Consider the following 17,028-nt stretch of genomic DNA (forward strand, 5'->3'; position numbering starts at 1 on the left):
GGGGGGGGGGGGGGGGCATTAATTGTCTTCCGTTTAGTCGTTATGAGTTTAAGTTAGAATTTTCTTGTGTGCTGTCACGCTAGCCTTTTATTTTTTCTAGTTTATTAATAAAAGTTCAAGTTTTCATTTTTACATCTCACTTAGGTCTGCCTTCTGGGTTCATTCGTTTTAATATATACTTTATATTATATTTATGTTAATATGAGTGAGACAGCAGTACAGAAATAATCAGACGTCTCTGGACAGTCTTGTGGTTCTCCGGTCCCTCTGCTCTGTAAATTACTACATCTATAAGAAAAGGCAGCAGTCATTACAGGAACATCAGCCTAGTCTACTGAAAGACTTCTTAAAATCAAATTAAATGCTGGCGGCACGTCACTCCTGGCTGGATGATGCAGTTACAGAGAGCAGTGCTTTGAATAAAATTATCTTAACACTCAATTAGTTTCCACCTAAATTCTTCTTCCTTTAGCTTCGTGAACAACAGCCGCAGCAGAGACAGGTCTGCGCGTGACACAGTGCTTCCTGTTGAGCCTGCAGTGTGGAGATTGGTTCATAAGCTGTCAATAAGCAGCCGTATCTCTGATGCTTCTATTGACGCTTCCAGCTCACCTTATTTCTTATTGACAACTCTTGATTTATAGATTTTATTTTACCAGCTATCTTAACCTAAATTACCAGTTACAGTTTAGTCTTTAATGATTCTTTCTGTTTTGTAAAATCAGTTTTAGTGATTTGATCCTTTGGTGCTTTAAAAAGGGCTGTTCAAAGAATAAAAGCAGGCAGCACGGTGGTGCAGTTGGTAGAGCTGTTGCCTCCCAGCAAGGTCGCAAGTTCAAATCCTGGCCCGGAACCTTTCTGGGTGGAGTTTGCATGTTCTTTCCGTGCATGTGTGGGTTTTCTCCGGGTACTCCAGTTTCCTCCCACAGACAAAAAACATGCATGTTAGACTGATTGGTAACTCTAAATTGTCTCTCGGTGTGACTGAGAGAGTGAACTGTTGTTTGTTTCATTTGTCTCTTATGTGTCCCTGTGATGGACTGGAGACCTGTCCAGGGTGTCTCCCACCCCTCGCACAGTGACTGCTGGATATGGGCACCAGTGACCCCCGCGACCCAAAAAGGAAGAAGCGGGTAAAGATGATGGATGGATGGATGGAAGAATAAAAGCCCTTCTAGTATTGATCTGGATTTAGATGCAATTTGTGATGCAGTTTAGTGCCACTGAGTGCACCTGCAGCACCAAAATAATGAATACTACTATAATACTAAATTCTGCTGTCACTCCCTGACAGCAATGAGATAGGCAGACAGAACTGTAGACTAGAAATTAAGCCTCAGCCAAACAGTCACTGCACAAAGCCTAGAAGCAGTTTTGAAAATAATATAAGTGGCAGAAGCATCTGATTATCACACATCAATTTTTATTCTTTTTGGGTGTGGGGGTTTACAGTGTTTCATGCAGGAGACGTGACAAGTTAAGAAAAAACAAAAATTCTGAGCTCTGATCCAATGGAAGTTAAAGAGCCTGCATGTGCGCATTATGGAGGGATTTAGATCCAAAACCAGAAGTCCTACATCAGTGAGAGACACACATGACAAAAATGTCTGTTTTATGCACAAACTGCACTGTGGGAGTAAGAAAGAAATATTTGTTTGGTTTAGTGGTTTAATGCAGTTCAAGTGTGTGACATTACAACACTGTAAGTTAAACATTCTGTAGTAAATCCTGATGCATGCTCAATAATCCAGGTAGAAAAATCCAAAAAAGTTCAATCTGGTCCTCTGGACATTCAAAAAAAAAAAAAAAAAAACGATTTCTTTTCACAGAGGAGGCCATCTTTGTGAAAAGAAATCGTCCATCATTAAACAGGTGTGGAGGCCTCCGGGTTCAACTGTCCCCCTCTTACAATGCTGTGATTGCTCGTATCACTCAGCCCTCTGTGAGTAGTAAACAGCCATCAGTGTGCTAATGATCCATTGTTAGGCTGATGGTCCTTCTTGAGCATGTGATCAGCTGGTTTTGGTTGTCAGCAGCAAACTGGTTGATCCACTCTGAGAAGGTGCTATTTAAGAGACTGAGCTGAAAACAGCACCTCAGACTGAGGAAGTCTCTCGGATGAGAGACGAAACGTTTCTACATTTTTTTGCTTTGTTTTTTTTTTTTGAATGTCCAGAGGACCAGATTGAACTTTTTTGGATTCTGTAGTAAAAGTACTAAAATCACAAAACTTAAACTGATTGTGCAAAAACTATTAAATCTGTAAAATACCTGTACATTCATCTAAAGTCTCACTTTTTATCATCTGTTTAAACTTTGAAGAATATTTCTGGTGTGTTGTTTGTCTGAGCTGTAAAGCAGCAGAGGTTTTCTTACTCATGTTGCAAAAATCCTATTTTTGTGTCTGTGAAAATAATTACTTTTTAATGAAACTTTTGGTCTTCATTCTGAGGAGCTGCAACAAACTCAGACTTCTAAGCAGCAGCTTCTCATATGGATCAGCCAGTTTGCTGACAGACAGAACTAGTTATTCACATAATAAAAGAGTTAGTGACCTGATGGCCGCTTGCTATTCACAGAGGGCTGAGTGACCGCTGGCCTGCAGATAAGTGTAGACCACAGAGTCCTGGCCTGATGATGTTGCTTTTCTGTGCTGAGCCAGATCAATCTTTGGAATGAACCAGTCTTTAATGTATTTTGGGGTTTAAAAGCCACTGGGACGTTATGTTTAGAAAATAAATGTCTCAGTTTCTCTGATACTCCCTCAACATACGTAATGACCACTGGTCTGGGTTCCTCCTTTTCACCTGTTGGCTGACTGGAGTCCTGTTTGGGTTTCTTCTCTGCTTTCAGGAAGGCCCAGTTAGGATATCCACATTGCTCTAGAGCCTGTCTTGTGTAGGGTTTCTCCTTCTGCCTGGCTCCTGAGTTAGTGGGGACGCTGTCTGCTCTGTGATACAGAGTCCTGATGACTCCTAACTTGTGCTCCAAAGGGTGATGGGAGTCAAACTGCAAATACTGGTCTGTGTGGGTGGGTTTGCGGTACACCTCGGTTTGCAAATGTCCTCTATCAGAGACTGAGACCTCACAGTCCAAGAAAGCCAACCTGCCATTTTTTACATCTTCTCGTGTGAACTTGATGTATTTATCCACAGAGTTGATGTGGTTAGTAAAATGTTGGACTTCCTGAGATTTGATTTTAACCCAGGTGTCATCAACATACCTGAACCAATGACTTGGTGGTGTCCCTGAAAAGGACGTCAAGGCTCTCTTTTCTACCTCCTCCATGTACAGGTTGGCAACAATAGGAGAAACTGGAGACCCCATAGCACACCCATGTTTCTGCCTATAATATTGCTCCCCATATGTGAAGTAGGTTGACTGTAGGCACAGTTTCAAGAGTTGACACAGTTGTTCTGTGGAAAGCGTGGTCCTGCTGCTCAGAGTGGTGTCTGATTTTAATCTTAAACTGACCACCTCTACTGCATCATCAACAGGAATGCACGTAAAGAGTGATGTGACATCAAAAGAGACCATTGTTTCATCAGCCTCCATGATGACATCCCTCACCTTGTCCACAAAGTCCATGGTGTTCTGTATGTGGTGTTCTGAGCTGCCAACTAAAGGGAAACAGCCACTGGCCAAAAGGATGGTCCAGCACAGAAGAGGAACATCATCAGGCCAGGACTCTGCGGTCTACACTCATCTGCAGCCAGAGGTCACTCTTTCAGAGATGAAGATGTTCACATAAAGAGGAGCGTTGGTTTGAGAGGCATCAGGGCACTAATGATCGGTCGTTAGGCTGATGGTCCTCCATCATGTGGACAACTACTTTTGGCTGCCACCAGTAAACTGGTTGATCCACTATAAGAAGGTGCTGCTTATAAGATGCTTGCTGCTCCTCAGACTGAATTTTTTTTTGTTTGATAAAAGACCAAACATTTCAACAAGAAGAGTCCGTCCAGAGGACCTGACTTAAGCTTGTTAGACTTATTACCTGAATTATTGAGCATGAATCAGGACAATTACTTTTTAAATTTTATGGATTTTATTATTTTCATTTAGCAAATTGTGTCAGTTTCATATGACTCATTGCTACTAAATGTTAAAGCACAATATTCCTGATCACAATATTCCTGATCGAACCTCCTATGTGTCAATTTGTGTATGGGTTTTACACATCTACAGGAGGGACAGCAAACCAAATCATGACAATAGAAAAATAAGGAGGCACTTGTTTCCTGTTTGAATCAGGAAACTTTTTTTTCTCTTAAGATTCTAATGGGATAACGATAAAGAGATGACATCTGTTGTGACTTGGGACTATATAAATAAACTGAATTTAATTTAAAGTTGATTGATTGATTGGAGGAATGAATCACCAGATTGAAGTCCAGGCTTTGAAGATCATCACTGTAGATTTCATATCTATCCAGTCTTCTGGAACCAGGACACTTTTTTCCCACATTTTTTCAACATAATAGGAGCTTTGAGGAGCGGGTCAGGCACATTTGTCACCCCGAGTCTTTCTTCCTGCCTCTTTGTGTATGCTCTCATGTTGTGCCAGAGGGTACTTCAGTCAGACTTTTAATCCAAACATATTCTGATTATATATTCTGTCACAGTCGTATGAGTCCCCATGGTATTTCCACACATTATCCAACATTTCCACACAGCCAACAGTGGTCTTAGTGAATTAATTATTCACATGCTGCCCCTCCCTTTGTTGAAGACCCTGTGGGAGGGTTGCATTTCCTGGAGACACAAAGCCAAACTGAGCCCAGCTTTGACCTTGACAGTGTCTGATGTAGAAGGGAAATAAGTGGCTCTGCCTGGAAATAAGGATGCTTGTTGTTTCTGAGAAAATAAAAGGATAAAAGAAAGTTTTAAAGTAAAGACCTGACATTCCCTGAAGAAATGCATATCGCCCACTGCCTTTCATGCCACAGTTTTAGACAAAGACTGTCTTTATGATGAAAGGGGACAGGTTTGTTTTGACCCAACTTTGAAAATCCATCTGCTGGCTCATGATATTTTGCTAACAGACTTGCTAAGTGGGTTGACTTTAACTGTGAAAGCTAAAGTTTTAAGCAGAGATGTGCAGTGAGCAACACTTTTATTAGTACATTTTATTTTAAGGTGCCTTTCATGGCACTCAATGACACAGTAAAATAAAATACAATATGAAATGTAGTAAAAACAAAATAATAAAACAACAAATGAAAAATAACAAGCATCATACATGACTTAAATGTAACAAGGAGGTTAAAGTGAGTAAGCCTGTTTAAAGGGGAGAGTTTTGATTCGGGATTTGAAAATGGAGATGTTGGGAGAGTTTTTGATTTCCGAAGGGTGAGTTCCAGAGGAGGGGTGCAGTGACTACTCTTGAGCCCATAGTGATGAGACGGGCAGGTGGTTGAGAGTGAGTTGAGTGGAGGACCTGAGAGTGTAGGTGGGTGTGTTAATGTGGAGTACGGTGATACAATGAGGGTCGAGGTTGTTGAGGGCTTTGAAGCAGGATTTTGTAGGAAATGTGATATTTAATGGGAAGCTAGTGAAGATGCTGCAAGACAGAGCTTATATGACTGGTTGAAGGGATTCTGGAAATAATGCGAGCGGCAGTTTTAGACCAGTTGGGAGTTTATAGATGGGTTTTTCCAATAAGAAGGAAGTTATGGTAATCTAAATGGGATGTGACCAGAGTAAACCAGAATGGCAGTACTGTTGGTTGAGAGGAATGGACGGAGACAAGCAATGTTGTAGAAGTGAAAGTAGGCCTAACAAATACCAATATGGGATTTAAATGGTAACGTGTTGTCTAGGATGACATCCAAGCTCAGTCTGGGGGGATGAGGAAACTGAGGTGCTGTCGATGAGATTTGTAAATATACTGGTTTTTGCAAGGGTGGATTTAGTGCCAATGAGAAGTTCAGTTTCGTTCTTGATGAGTTTGAGGAAGCTGATGGTGAACCAGGATCTGATATCATAAAGGCAGTCAGAAAGTGAGGTTAGTTGGAGGGTGGAGGTGGCAGACAGATGTGTGGGTGTCATCTGCACGTCAATCAAATATTGTTTGTTTGTTTTTTAAAGATATTGCCAAGTGGAAGGAAGTAAATGATAAAAAAAGAGAGGGCTGAGGACAGAACCTTGTGGAACACTTGAACAGAGAAGGGATGGATGAGAGGTACTGTACATGAATTTAATTGAACAATTTGTGTGCAGTCAGAATGGTATGAAATAAACCAGTTAGCCTAAGGGGTGTGTTTGAAATACCAATACATGATCGACTGTCAGAGGATGGTGTCAAAGGTGGCACTTAAATTGAGGAGGATGGAGACGAGAATGTGCTGTGAATAACTCTCCACAACAAATCTTAGCTCAATCTGTTTATATATGTTAATGTATATCTGTAATCTGATTGTTATTTAAACTAGATACTGTCTTGTTGGTTTGTGAGGTATTCATAAAACCATGGGCATTTTGAGCAAAAAGCAGGTTTTTTTCACCCTCCACATACAATCCATAAAGTTTGCTGAGTGTTTTTTTTTACTTCTTGTTGGATCACATGTTGAGGTGCTGAGTAATCACTCTGTATTCACACACCAGGGTACAGGATGTTCTGCCTCAAACTGCAGCTCTAATCGTCCACATCAGTTGGAAGTTTGCACGCCAAGTTTCTTGTGTCACTTTCTGTCGTTTCCTTTTTGTTTCAAGTCGGGGCTTAATGTCAGCCCGATGATTTCTTTGTTTTATCAAATGAAATAGAACAATCAAGTTTTTATTTTACAGGAAATCGCAAGACATCTTCGTCCAAACACTCTGCGAGCCCTTTACGGCAAAGACAAAGTGAGAAACGCAGTCCACTGCACAGACCTGCCTGAAGACGGAGTTCTGGAGGTTGGTCTCACACATGCACACTGTGCCTTCTAAGATCACTCCCACATTATCGTGTGCGCACCTCCTCACCCTACAAAGTGTCCTCATTGTCTTACGGTCCATTACACAACCAACCACCTTGCAGTTATCCAAGAACAAAGCCGCCTCAACTCTGTGCAGCGGCATCTTTAGACGAGTCTCATGACTGCTCTGTGGGTCGGGGCAACCTTGGATCTTACTGGTGAGAGGAAAACAAGAACGGCAGGAATGTGAAACAAAACCATTGTTTTGCAGGCAAGTGGGTCTGACCCGTCCAACGTCATTGTTCAGGAAAACTCCTGATCTGTATGGGAGACAAATGCTTCCTTGTTAAACATTAGCCTGCAACTGACTGAGCTGCCATTTTGCCACGACTGGAACACGGTGACCAAGAAAGGCCTTGTGCAGAGCAGGGCTGACCCCGATACATTATACTGGGATTAATTTCCTTTACATTCCTTTTCCAGGTGCAGTACTTCTTCAAGATCTTGGATGGATGAACTCAAAGGAAAAATCCTAGACTACATACTGAAAGACTTCACATTGTCTCAATTTTCTCTTTATTGTTTCAACCTTATGCAGATTAAATAAAGTGACAACAGCAGACTCCTGACAAGTGTTTGATCTCCAACATTGAATTAAGTATTTTCACGCCAACTAAACATCTTGATACATGGGATACTGCATTGCCTCAGATATTCTAACGTTTTGACCAGCTTTGGTATTTGATTTATATACATGACACTTTGAAAAAAAAAAAAGTACAACTGCATAAATACAAAACTCTTCCATCATGAAAATGGCTACAACATTTCAACGGTGTTGCATCACGTAACAGGACGACTCCAGCAAAACAGATTTCAAAGCAGAGGTGCCACTGTTTCCATCTTAGGCTGGACCCACAAAACTTTACACTATGAATTAAGAATGAACAAATGCAAAGTATCAAAGAAAAAAAACTTTAACTACTTAACAAGATGAACAAACTGTGCACAAATGCATTCGTCCACAACTACCTTGAACAAATAAATGCCTAAAAAAAAAAAAATAATCAAAACATAAACCAGCGGTGAAGTGCAGCCATTTACTCATGGGTCTTAAAGGTTCAGAGTACCATGCTAGTATTTCAGTTAGTCCAAACACTCTGTTCTCATATAAACTGACATGCCCGCACAGACACAAGCGTGTGCATACACACACCTTGGACCACAGAAGCTGACAAGACAAAAAAGATTACAACAGCTCTAGACTACAGCTCAGGACACTTCAAAAATATATAGAAACCACGCCAGGATGAAACGCCATGGGGACAGGAACACGACTCTACGCATCAGTAGTAAAACTGTAGTTTTACAGTAACGGATGAACATCCCATGGATCCAGGAATATTTTCATTTACAGTAGAATAAATATTTGCTATTGCTACTCTTGTGGTTACATTCTAACTTTGGACAAAAACACAGAAAAGCTAATGGAAAGCACACAGATTTAAGTGTAGGTCCTGTCTATAATGAATGTTCAAAGACTAGTGGTGTTTATCTGAACTCGTGAATTTGCTCAACGTTTATTTTAATTTTCAACTGAGAGTGACGACCTTGGCCGAGGTCACGACTTCACCGTGAACTTCACATCAAAGCGTCCTTGATAGCGGTCTTTTTCGCTGAACTTGATGTTTTCTCCGTATGCTTTGCACTCGATGCGGAGCTCCGTGTCCAGCGTGAGGTTGGTAAAGTGAATGGCCACCAGAGGCTGCAGGTACTGGGGATGCAGCCGCTTGCCGTAGTACGGGTAATACTGCAGAGGAAAGCCTTCCCCGATGCCGTAGTACTTGATCTCTCCGATCTTGTCTGCATCTTCCTCCCTCTGCAAACACAAAAGTGAAATATGAACTTTGCAGCAACAAGACAAGTGTCCAGCACTGCCACATGATGTTGCATCAGATGTACCTTGTTTTTGCAGTAAATGGGGATGACATTGTCTGATCTGTTTTTCAGAGCATCTGGGAGGGATTCGTTGGAGAGGACCTAAAAATAAAAAAACACTAGTTGATCAATTTTTTTTACAAAAAACATCCAAATAATGTGGATCAATAGCATGTTTGGTTATTTGTTTAGTTTGCGGAAACAAAATTAAACAAATTCAAACTGCAAACCACAGAAGTTGCCTTGCATTTCAACATTCTGTTTATTTTATAATGTGGAAACCAAATTTCCCACAATGCAACTGCTGGCAGTTCAGTGAGGATTTCAGCTCTTTTGTGAGCCTTGAGTGAAGGAACATGACATCTATAGAGGTCAACTCACTTCTTTCCTTTCAAAATAAACCATTTAGTACATTTTCAATCAGTTGTGTTGAAGCATGTGGAGGCACTTATCAGCTCCTGCAGTCCCAAAGCATTTTGAGCAACTTTTCACCTAAACTATGTGAAACCCAACAAAGTTGAGTCTGCTCCTCTGGACAGTTTCTTGTTGAAACGTTTCGTTTTTCCTCCAAAAGATTCATCAGTCCAGGAGCCACAACAAACTCAGTCTTATAAATAGCACCATCACATCTTAGCACCATCCAACTGGTTGACCCACTATGTGAAGGTGCTACTTATAAGACTGAGTTTGTTGTGGACTGATGAATCTTTGGGATGAAAAACAAAACGTTTCAACAACAAGAAACTGTCCAGAGGAGCAGACTCAACATCGTTGGGTTTTTCACCTGCACTATTGAGCATGATATGTATGTGAAACTTGTAGCCTATGACCACAGTCATGAGTCAGACACATTAGGTGCTTTGAACTCCAGTGCACCACTTCACAATCCTTCATAACCAGTAGGAGGCAACCCCCCCCTCCAGTTTTTTTTTTCCATTTCCATACTGCCAGTACTGAACATTTTCATTTACTGGCTTGTTTTAGCTCCTGTTTCAGAAAAGGCACTTTCCTGGCTCAACAGACTCTTGAATGATGTGAAAGGAAGTGACTGGTCCATTTAAACATGCATGGGGGATCAGCCAACGATTTAAACGCTCTTCCAACACCCACACAATTAAAACGACATTAGCATCGCTAAAGTAGAAGCTATGTAAATGTCGCCTTTGTCTGCTGTGACAGGCTCTTCTTTGAGCGCGTGCAGCACAAAGTAGACCAAGCAGTTTTACGAGTGTCGGCTCTAAAACTCCTCGTTCTGAAGGTTTGTAACTCTCTTTCAAACATCACTTTAAAAGTGAACTCCAACTACCGAGCTCTGCGTTGTTTTCTTGGCCAAGTGTTGTGTGATCACAGCGTTTCCCTGGTGGCACAAAGACAGTAACCATCCCTGTACAGGTGACAGGCGTCTTGTTGTTTGCTGCCTTCACAGCAGGACTTGGTAAATGCATGAACGTGAACGTACCCTTGGTAGGAAGTTGACAATTCTGTTGAGCTTGACGATGAGGCACGGCTTTCCCTCCTTGAAGCCATAGGTGCCGTCGGATAAACCAGAGCAGCTTTTCAGCAGCGTTCTGTTGAAGCGGCAGGCGGTCCTCTGTCCATCACTGTCACTCTCCAAGCTGCCACGATCTTTGTAATGCTGCGGAGTGTCTGGAAGAACAAAAGAAAATGTGCTCACATTAAAACGTGAACATTTTGAAATCCATATTTAGACACTGAAGGGACTTTTCACCATATTTGAGTGGAATTAAGATGTTAAAAATATTTATAGTACCGTAAATATACATTATATAGTTGTATACATGTTCTAAATATTTTAAATAAAGTAACAATTTGGATTAAAACAAATAATAATAATAATAATAATAATAATAAGAGTCAAAACAGTCCTTTCCTTAAAGGAAACCCGTCTGTGCTAACGAGTGTTGAACCTCACGAGGAAGACCATCAGCTCATACTTGCCTCCACAATCCTCGAACTTCAGATCAGTCGTCTGACGCGTATCATTATACTTATTAAGTAATTCGTTCATTTTCTCAATGTACTTCATATATGAAGCTGCGTCGTTCACTTTGAAGGAAATTTCAGATTTTTCTGAGAGGGGGGTGTGGGACAGACCTGGAAAACAACAGATTGTTCGGGTTAAATGCAGAAAAAAAAAGAATCACATTGTTTTTACGTGAGAAACAAAACAAAGCTTTTTTATTGTCCATTATCCTGAGAAACGGGGGGGTCTTGGGGATTTTCCTCTCGTGGTCTCTGCTTTGTAATTTTCCACAGACCTTGTGGGGCTTGAGCAAGTCGTGGCATGGGGAGAATGAGGTGGGTAAGAAACGTTAAATTCATAAACTCTGCCTTTATTTACCGTAGGATCTCTGTGTGATGCCACCAATGTAATTTAGAGGCAGTGAAACGGTGTTTGAAGGCTTGTGAAAGTACACCAAACCCCTGCCCCCACCCATGTACACTCTCACGTGTCCTCTCTTACAATGGAAACTTTTAGCCCCAGAATGAGAGGCGGGCTGTTGCTCTGGAAAAAAAAAAAAAAAACACGCTCTCTGCTTCCTCAGTCCTGCCTCTACTGGAAAGTTGCTTCAGCTCAAACGTTGCAGTCTTTGGTTGTGGACGGAGCTGCAGCCGCACAAAGACAACTTTCTACAATGGCTGCTAAAAATACTACGAAGGCCGGAGCATGTGCTGTACAAACAAGTACTGGCACGGCACCACGAGGCTTGGCACCTAAAGCCCGTTTCCAAGCTAGCAGGAAATTTCAAAACGCCCGTAAAGGGACTAAAGAGGGGTTTTATGATGCCGAGTGCCCCCATGGGTTACAGATTAGGAAGTTTGTTGATTTTATTTCTCATGAAAGTAAAAAAATTAAAACTTCTGAAGGCTTTTTTATGAAAAACAAAAGTACAGAAAGTGAGCATTAACATGGCAGCTGTTGTAGCACACAAACTGTTTCAGTCCCCCCAGCAGCCCGAGGGGAGAACCATTGACTGGTTGAGGAGTGAAGGACAAAATGGCTGAGCTTATTAGAGGTCAGAAAGATAGAGGAGCTGCTCAAAGGCACACCCATTCAACACGAACTGCTCAGACGCTGTGGTTAGTTTTACAACAGGACGATTAAAGGAAGAAAGTCGTCTTACCTGGGGGAGCGACTCGGTCCTGATACTTGGGTTTGTAGTCATTTAATGTGAGCAGCATTGCCTGTATGGTCCCGACGAATATTCCAGCCAAACATCCGTAGAAAATCACGTAGAACAAGAGGATTTTAACTGAAAAGAAAAACGTAAACTCCACTGAGACTGTGACGTGACGGGCAGTACGGCTTCCTCTTTGACACTGGACTCATGTGCAACATCAAGCATTTACAAACACGTTAGATGGTGGGACATTAAAGAACCAACTAGAAGAGAAGAACATGAAGTGAACATTAATCATGTGGGGGGGTTCATTTTGTTACAAAGTCTTAAACTAAGACCCACAGGAAACAAGATGCTTCCCACTCTACGGCCACTTGGTACAAAAACAATCTTGTTGGATTTAACTGCAGTTCACAATAGTTGCACTTCCAGTACAACGAGATGAGTCACTTATCAGGCGCCACAGCTCCCTGCCATCAGGACACCCCCTCCCCCACAAACGTGTCACTTCCAAGCACCCCACATAAAAACCGTCCTGTCTAATTGAACTAAGAGCATCCTGTTGGAGCAGACAGAAACTTAACTTTCAGTGTTTCCTCCAGCATGGCCCCCATGAAGTGACAGAGTGATGCACGTCTGCATTTGTTCAGAGGATCGTTTAATAAAAGTTAGTTTGCACTGAGCAAAGAACGACCCGTGCTATAATTTTAAAAAATATCATCCTTTTCCATATAATAAAAGTTGAGTTAAATGTATGTAAATGAATCATCCAAGATATAGAACTAGTTTTTATGCCTTCAAATGTCTATTTATGTTGTTTTCCCTTAAATGTTTAATTCAGATTCTTCACCTTGATGAAAAGCCCGCCTCATGCCAGGTACCTGGTCTCGAGTTCACAGCATGGTTCATGTAACGCGTCGAGTCTTTAGCACCATTAAATGGTCCACGTTCAGCTGGTTTGTAACCAGCTTTTGTTAAAATGCATTTTTCATGAAGTCAGATTAAATTATAGGGAAAAAATACAAGGGACTTTGTTTTCACGTTAAAAGCCATGAAAAGGAATTCACTCATTCAACCTTTATTTAGACAAGCTATTCTCACAGAGTCATGAGGACTCATATTCACACCTGTGAATAAATAATAATAAATAATAAAAGGCTGTATCCCTTAAAAGCTTAATAACAGCTTGCTTTTATTTTCATGGATCTACTTGGACTAATGTGAAAACTACTTGTTGTCACTTTAAAGAAAATTTCAGATCAAGATTATGCAATATAAAAAAAACTTGTAGATCTTTCAGAATCTCTAGTTTCTTATTTGTCATAACTAAATGAACAAACATAACTAAATGAACAAACATAACTAAATGAACGACAGCTGCTTTTTGTCTACTACATCACACTTTCTGAAACACATTTTCACTTTAAGGTTCTTGTCTAAAATATGCAATTTAAAACTAGTTCATTCAAGTGACACGACCGGCCTCCAAACCACTTCTCTTTTGACGCTGCCGCCTCAGAGGTGGACTCAGCGTTTGTCCCCTGCACGTGTATGATACTGCTCCAACAAAAGTTGATATTCAATCATACACCATCAGACAAAATCCTGAATTTTTTACCTCCATGTGTACAAGTTGCTCCAACACCTACTTCTAAAACAACATGTGGTGAGCTATTTTCCTACAATCATGTCAGCAGCCGTGATGCACCTGTCAGAATGAAACTAGACACGCTGCCATATTGGGCACAGACCTAAGCCTGTAGGGCCACAATTAAAACAAACTTGTCCCATCAGCACCAAACATGTGTACAAAATACAACAAATGCACGTGTGATGTATGCAAACAGGCCAACAGCCTTCCTATATTGAGTATTATTATACATTTACTAACAATTCTCAGTACACAAGTACTTTAGTCCCTCTGGGCTCATTAAAACATATTTATTGAGTTCCTAAAAGTCAAAGTAGCACGAGTTCAGGTGAGTGAGTCCAAAACAACTCTCACTGATTTGGCAGAGTGCAAACAGGCGGACAGAGGTGTAGTGTGTGACAGTTTGAATGGAGGGCACCTCCCCCACCAGCCTGTTGTGGAGACAGGGCCGTCCCCAGACTCTACTTCCCCGTGCACGTTCATTGGTGCTCCGTCAAGTTGTTGCTAAACCTATACAGCTCCTTTCTCCTCTGTGAAATGTCAGAGCTCATGTAAGAGCTGAAACGAGGCCTTGTCTGAGAATGTCCCACATGTCTGCGGCTGAAGAAAAGGAAAGTCTCGACGGTGTTGTGTCGAGTTGTGTTCACCCGTCGAAACGTTTGCCTCTAGCGGCTCTACTTTCCCTTGACCTCCGCTGTTCTGTCGTTAGGAAACACAGCTATCGACTTTTGTTCCGTTTGCTCATCGTAGCTGGAAAAGACAGTAATGACAGTTGAGTCGTTACCTGATAAAGTACATAATCCTTTAATTTTTGCAGTTACACGCAAAAATGTGTAATTTTAGCGAGAAAAACGCGCCCTGATGGCAGGTGGGATAAGACTCGGTGGGGGTAACACAACTCTACACAACACCGGCCGTTTGAACGTGCTGCGTTTACGACCCCTGGTATATTTCAGTTACTGAAAAGCTCGGATATACCTGTTGCTGTCGGAGCTCACTTTTTCTTATTATTAGTTGTTGTTTTTTTACTTATTGATACTTCACTCTCCATCACAAAAAAGGACACGGTCTCCGCCGTGACAGAGTCTCACTAAGTACAACTAGTACTATCGGAGGTTGAAAATTTCCACAGAAAAGTGGCTCCGACAAGTTCGCCATTAGCCAGCACGCGCCAGCTTCTGTAAAACCAACGGCTCTTCGTTTGTTTTCCCGCTAAACGCCTTGAAGTTCCCGCTAAGCTGTAAGGAATGAGCGCAGTAAACTGGCAGACTGTTCATGTTACTGGTCTTTGGTGGGAGAGGGGAGACAGATAAATGAAATAAACCGTGAGACACAGCAGGGAGGGAGGAGGGGGGGGCAGCCCCTGAGACATGTGAGTCGTGATCAGCTCCAGCTCAGCGCCGTGTGCTCCCCCCACGGTCTGTCTGGAGCCCGGCTCAAGTCCGAACAACAAAAACACGCTCTTTATAATAAAAACCAAGTTGAACCAGCGTGTTCAGATCCGCACCCGCTGCACTTCCCCGTCCATGACGCGACCACCGGACTGGCTCTCAGATTTGAATGGGGGGTTCGGTCCCACCGGGCCTGGACACTGCAGGCATCATGTAGGGGAGGGGGCAACCATGTCGTGTTTGCGACAGATGGTGGTCGCAGAACTTTGTTCCCTCTGATTTCACGAAGTGTCGGCCCAGCACGTCCTTCAGCTCGACCTTTTCTAAAGGGCAGCGACTAACAACTGGCACCATGGAGGGGGCTACGCCTTGGTGCTATCAAACTAGTTGATGGAGCAGCGAACACACGGGACACTCGTTAAAGTTGACCCTTCTACTAAACTCAGAGCGAGACGCTTCGTGTTGAAGTTCAAACGTGATTTAAACCTTCCAACTTTTGCACAGCGTCCATCGAAACGAAGCGACGCCTTGGACCGTGTCGGGCAGCGACAGGTGCTGCGTGTCGAGACGAAGGGAGGGAAAATGGTTTCCAGTGTCACCGTAAGAAAAATGGAGTACTTACACCAACTGCCCCCTGTTCGTCCTAGAAACTCTTTCTTCTCCGAGCTCCAAATAAAGTTCCTCCATCCGCCGTCACTGTCTTTATGTCCCGACATGTTTGAAGGTCCACGGGAAGTAAAATAAAAACGTCCCCGGTTAGTCTGGGCTGCTTCGCTCACACAAAGCTGGCAGTGCTGGAGGTTCACAGGAAACACGAAAGGACAGTTTGGTACCCGAACCCTCCAATTGTAGCGCGCACAATTTATGTGACGGAGCAGCTCCGCCCGCCTTCTCTGTAAAGTTAGGGGTGGGGGGGTGCTGAAGCAGCAAATCAAAACTGCGCCTTTTTGCGTAAGAGCCCCGCTGAGGGGGGGCTCCTGCCAGGAGACACCTATCAGTGACAGAGGTGTTGAATACACAGCGAAGAGCCACGAGTTGTGTATGGAGGGCCAAAAGTGACAAAACTAGTTCAACCTTTATTTAGACACGTAAATCCCACTGAGCCTCCAGGACTCGTTTACAAGAGAGACCTGATTTCAACAAAGAATGATGACAACAGAGGACAACAGCGACAACAATAGACAGTTATAAAAAGGCATGCTGATTTTTTTTTGTTGTACAAATTAAAATAAGATGGCAAAAAAGTAACAAAAAACAGCTAGATTCTAAGGCGAACGTAGAAAACTAAAAACAGGAACATGTCTGCATTGGTCCCTGCCAGGAGTCCAACAGATTCTTAAAGCCACTTAGAGAGGTCAAGGTCGAGAGCTTCAAATCTTTTTGTAAGATATTCCAGGAAACAGGAGCGGAGTAGGAGAAGGCCCTTTTGCCTAGTTCAGTTCGCACTGAAGGACACTGCAGGTAATAATGTCCTGAGAGCGCACGCTGTAACTGCACTCACACAGAGACATGTTGAAGGCAAGATGTATGAAGGCAACAGACCAAGAAGTGATTTAAAGATGAAAATGTACCAGTGAGAGAGTCTGCGTGAAGTTAATGATGTCCAGTTAACCAGTGAATACAGGGTGCAGTGATGGGTACGATAATCACAGCCAGTTATGAATCTTGGTGCACCATGATAGACAGCATCCAACATCTGCAGGGTTCTTGTAGGAGCGTTCATGTAAATAATGTCACCGTAATCAATGGAGGGAAGGAAAGTCACAGATACAAGGTGTTTCCTAACATTCAGAGTTAGACAGGAATAAAAATTAAATCAGTGAATGCATTTTAAAAACAAAAACAATCCATGCTCAATAATCCAGGTATACAGTCCAACAATTTTCAGTCAGGTTTTTTGGACAGTTTCTTTTTGTTGGTGCTAAGATGGTGTCTTTGGCACTCCCCCTCCTCTGGAGCCAGCCAAAAAAAAAAAAAAAGAAACTGTCCAGATGACCTGACTGAAA

The 17,028-nt window shown here is 42.3% G+C and overlaps 2 protein-coding genes across 3 annotated transcripts in view; one reads left to right on the top strand and one right to left on the bottom strand.

Moving 5' to 3' along the window:
* nme7 (NME/NM23 family member 7) overlaps positions 1-7,477 on the top strand; it is a 28,479-nt gene extending 21,002 nt beyond the window's left edge. For both annotated transcript variants that reach the window (XM_037698289.1, XM_037698290.1), the window contains exons 11-12: positions 6,790-6,897; positions 7,383-7,477. In XM_037698289.1, the coding sequence (XP_037554217.1) occupies positions 6,790-6,897; positions 7,383-7,415 (141 nt within the window). In that variant the 3' untranslated portion in view covers positions 7,416-7,477. The remainder of the gene's footprint in view (positions 1-6,789; positions 6,898-7,382) is intronic.
* A 2-nt stretch (positions 7,478-7,479) lies between these two features.
* atp1b1a (ATPase Na+/K+ transporting subunit beta 1a) lies at positions 7,480-15,952 on the bottom strand. The gene is made up of 6 exons (XM_037698291.1): positions 15,645-15,952; positions 11,984-12,112; positions 10,797-10,952; positions 10,297-10,484; positions 8,862-8,939; positions 7,480-8,778 (listed from the first exon to the last, which is right to left on the bottom strand). Exons 1-6 carry the CDS (start codon positions 15,736-15,738, stop codon positions 8,521-8,523), a joined length of 903 nt encoding a protein of 300 aa, XP_037554219.1. The 5' UTR covers positions 15,739-15,952; the 3' UTR covers positions 7,480-8,520.
* Between the last annotated feature and the right edge of the window lie 1,076 nt (positions 15,953-17,028).

Source organism: Nematolebias whitei, chromosome 3 (genome assembly GCF_014905685.2).
Source record: "Nematolebias whitei isolate Nwh7 chromosome 3, NemWhi1, whole genome shotgun sequence".
Lineage (NCBI taxonomy): Eukaryota > Metazoa > Chordata > Actinopteri > Cyprinodontiformes > Rivulidae > Nematolebias > Nematolebias whitei.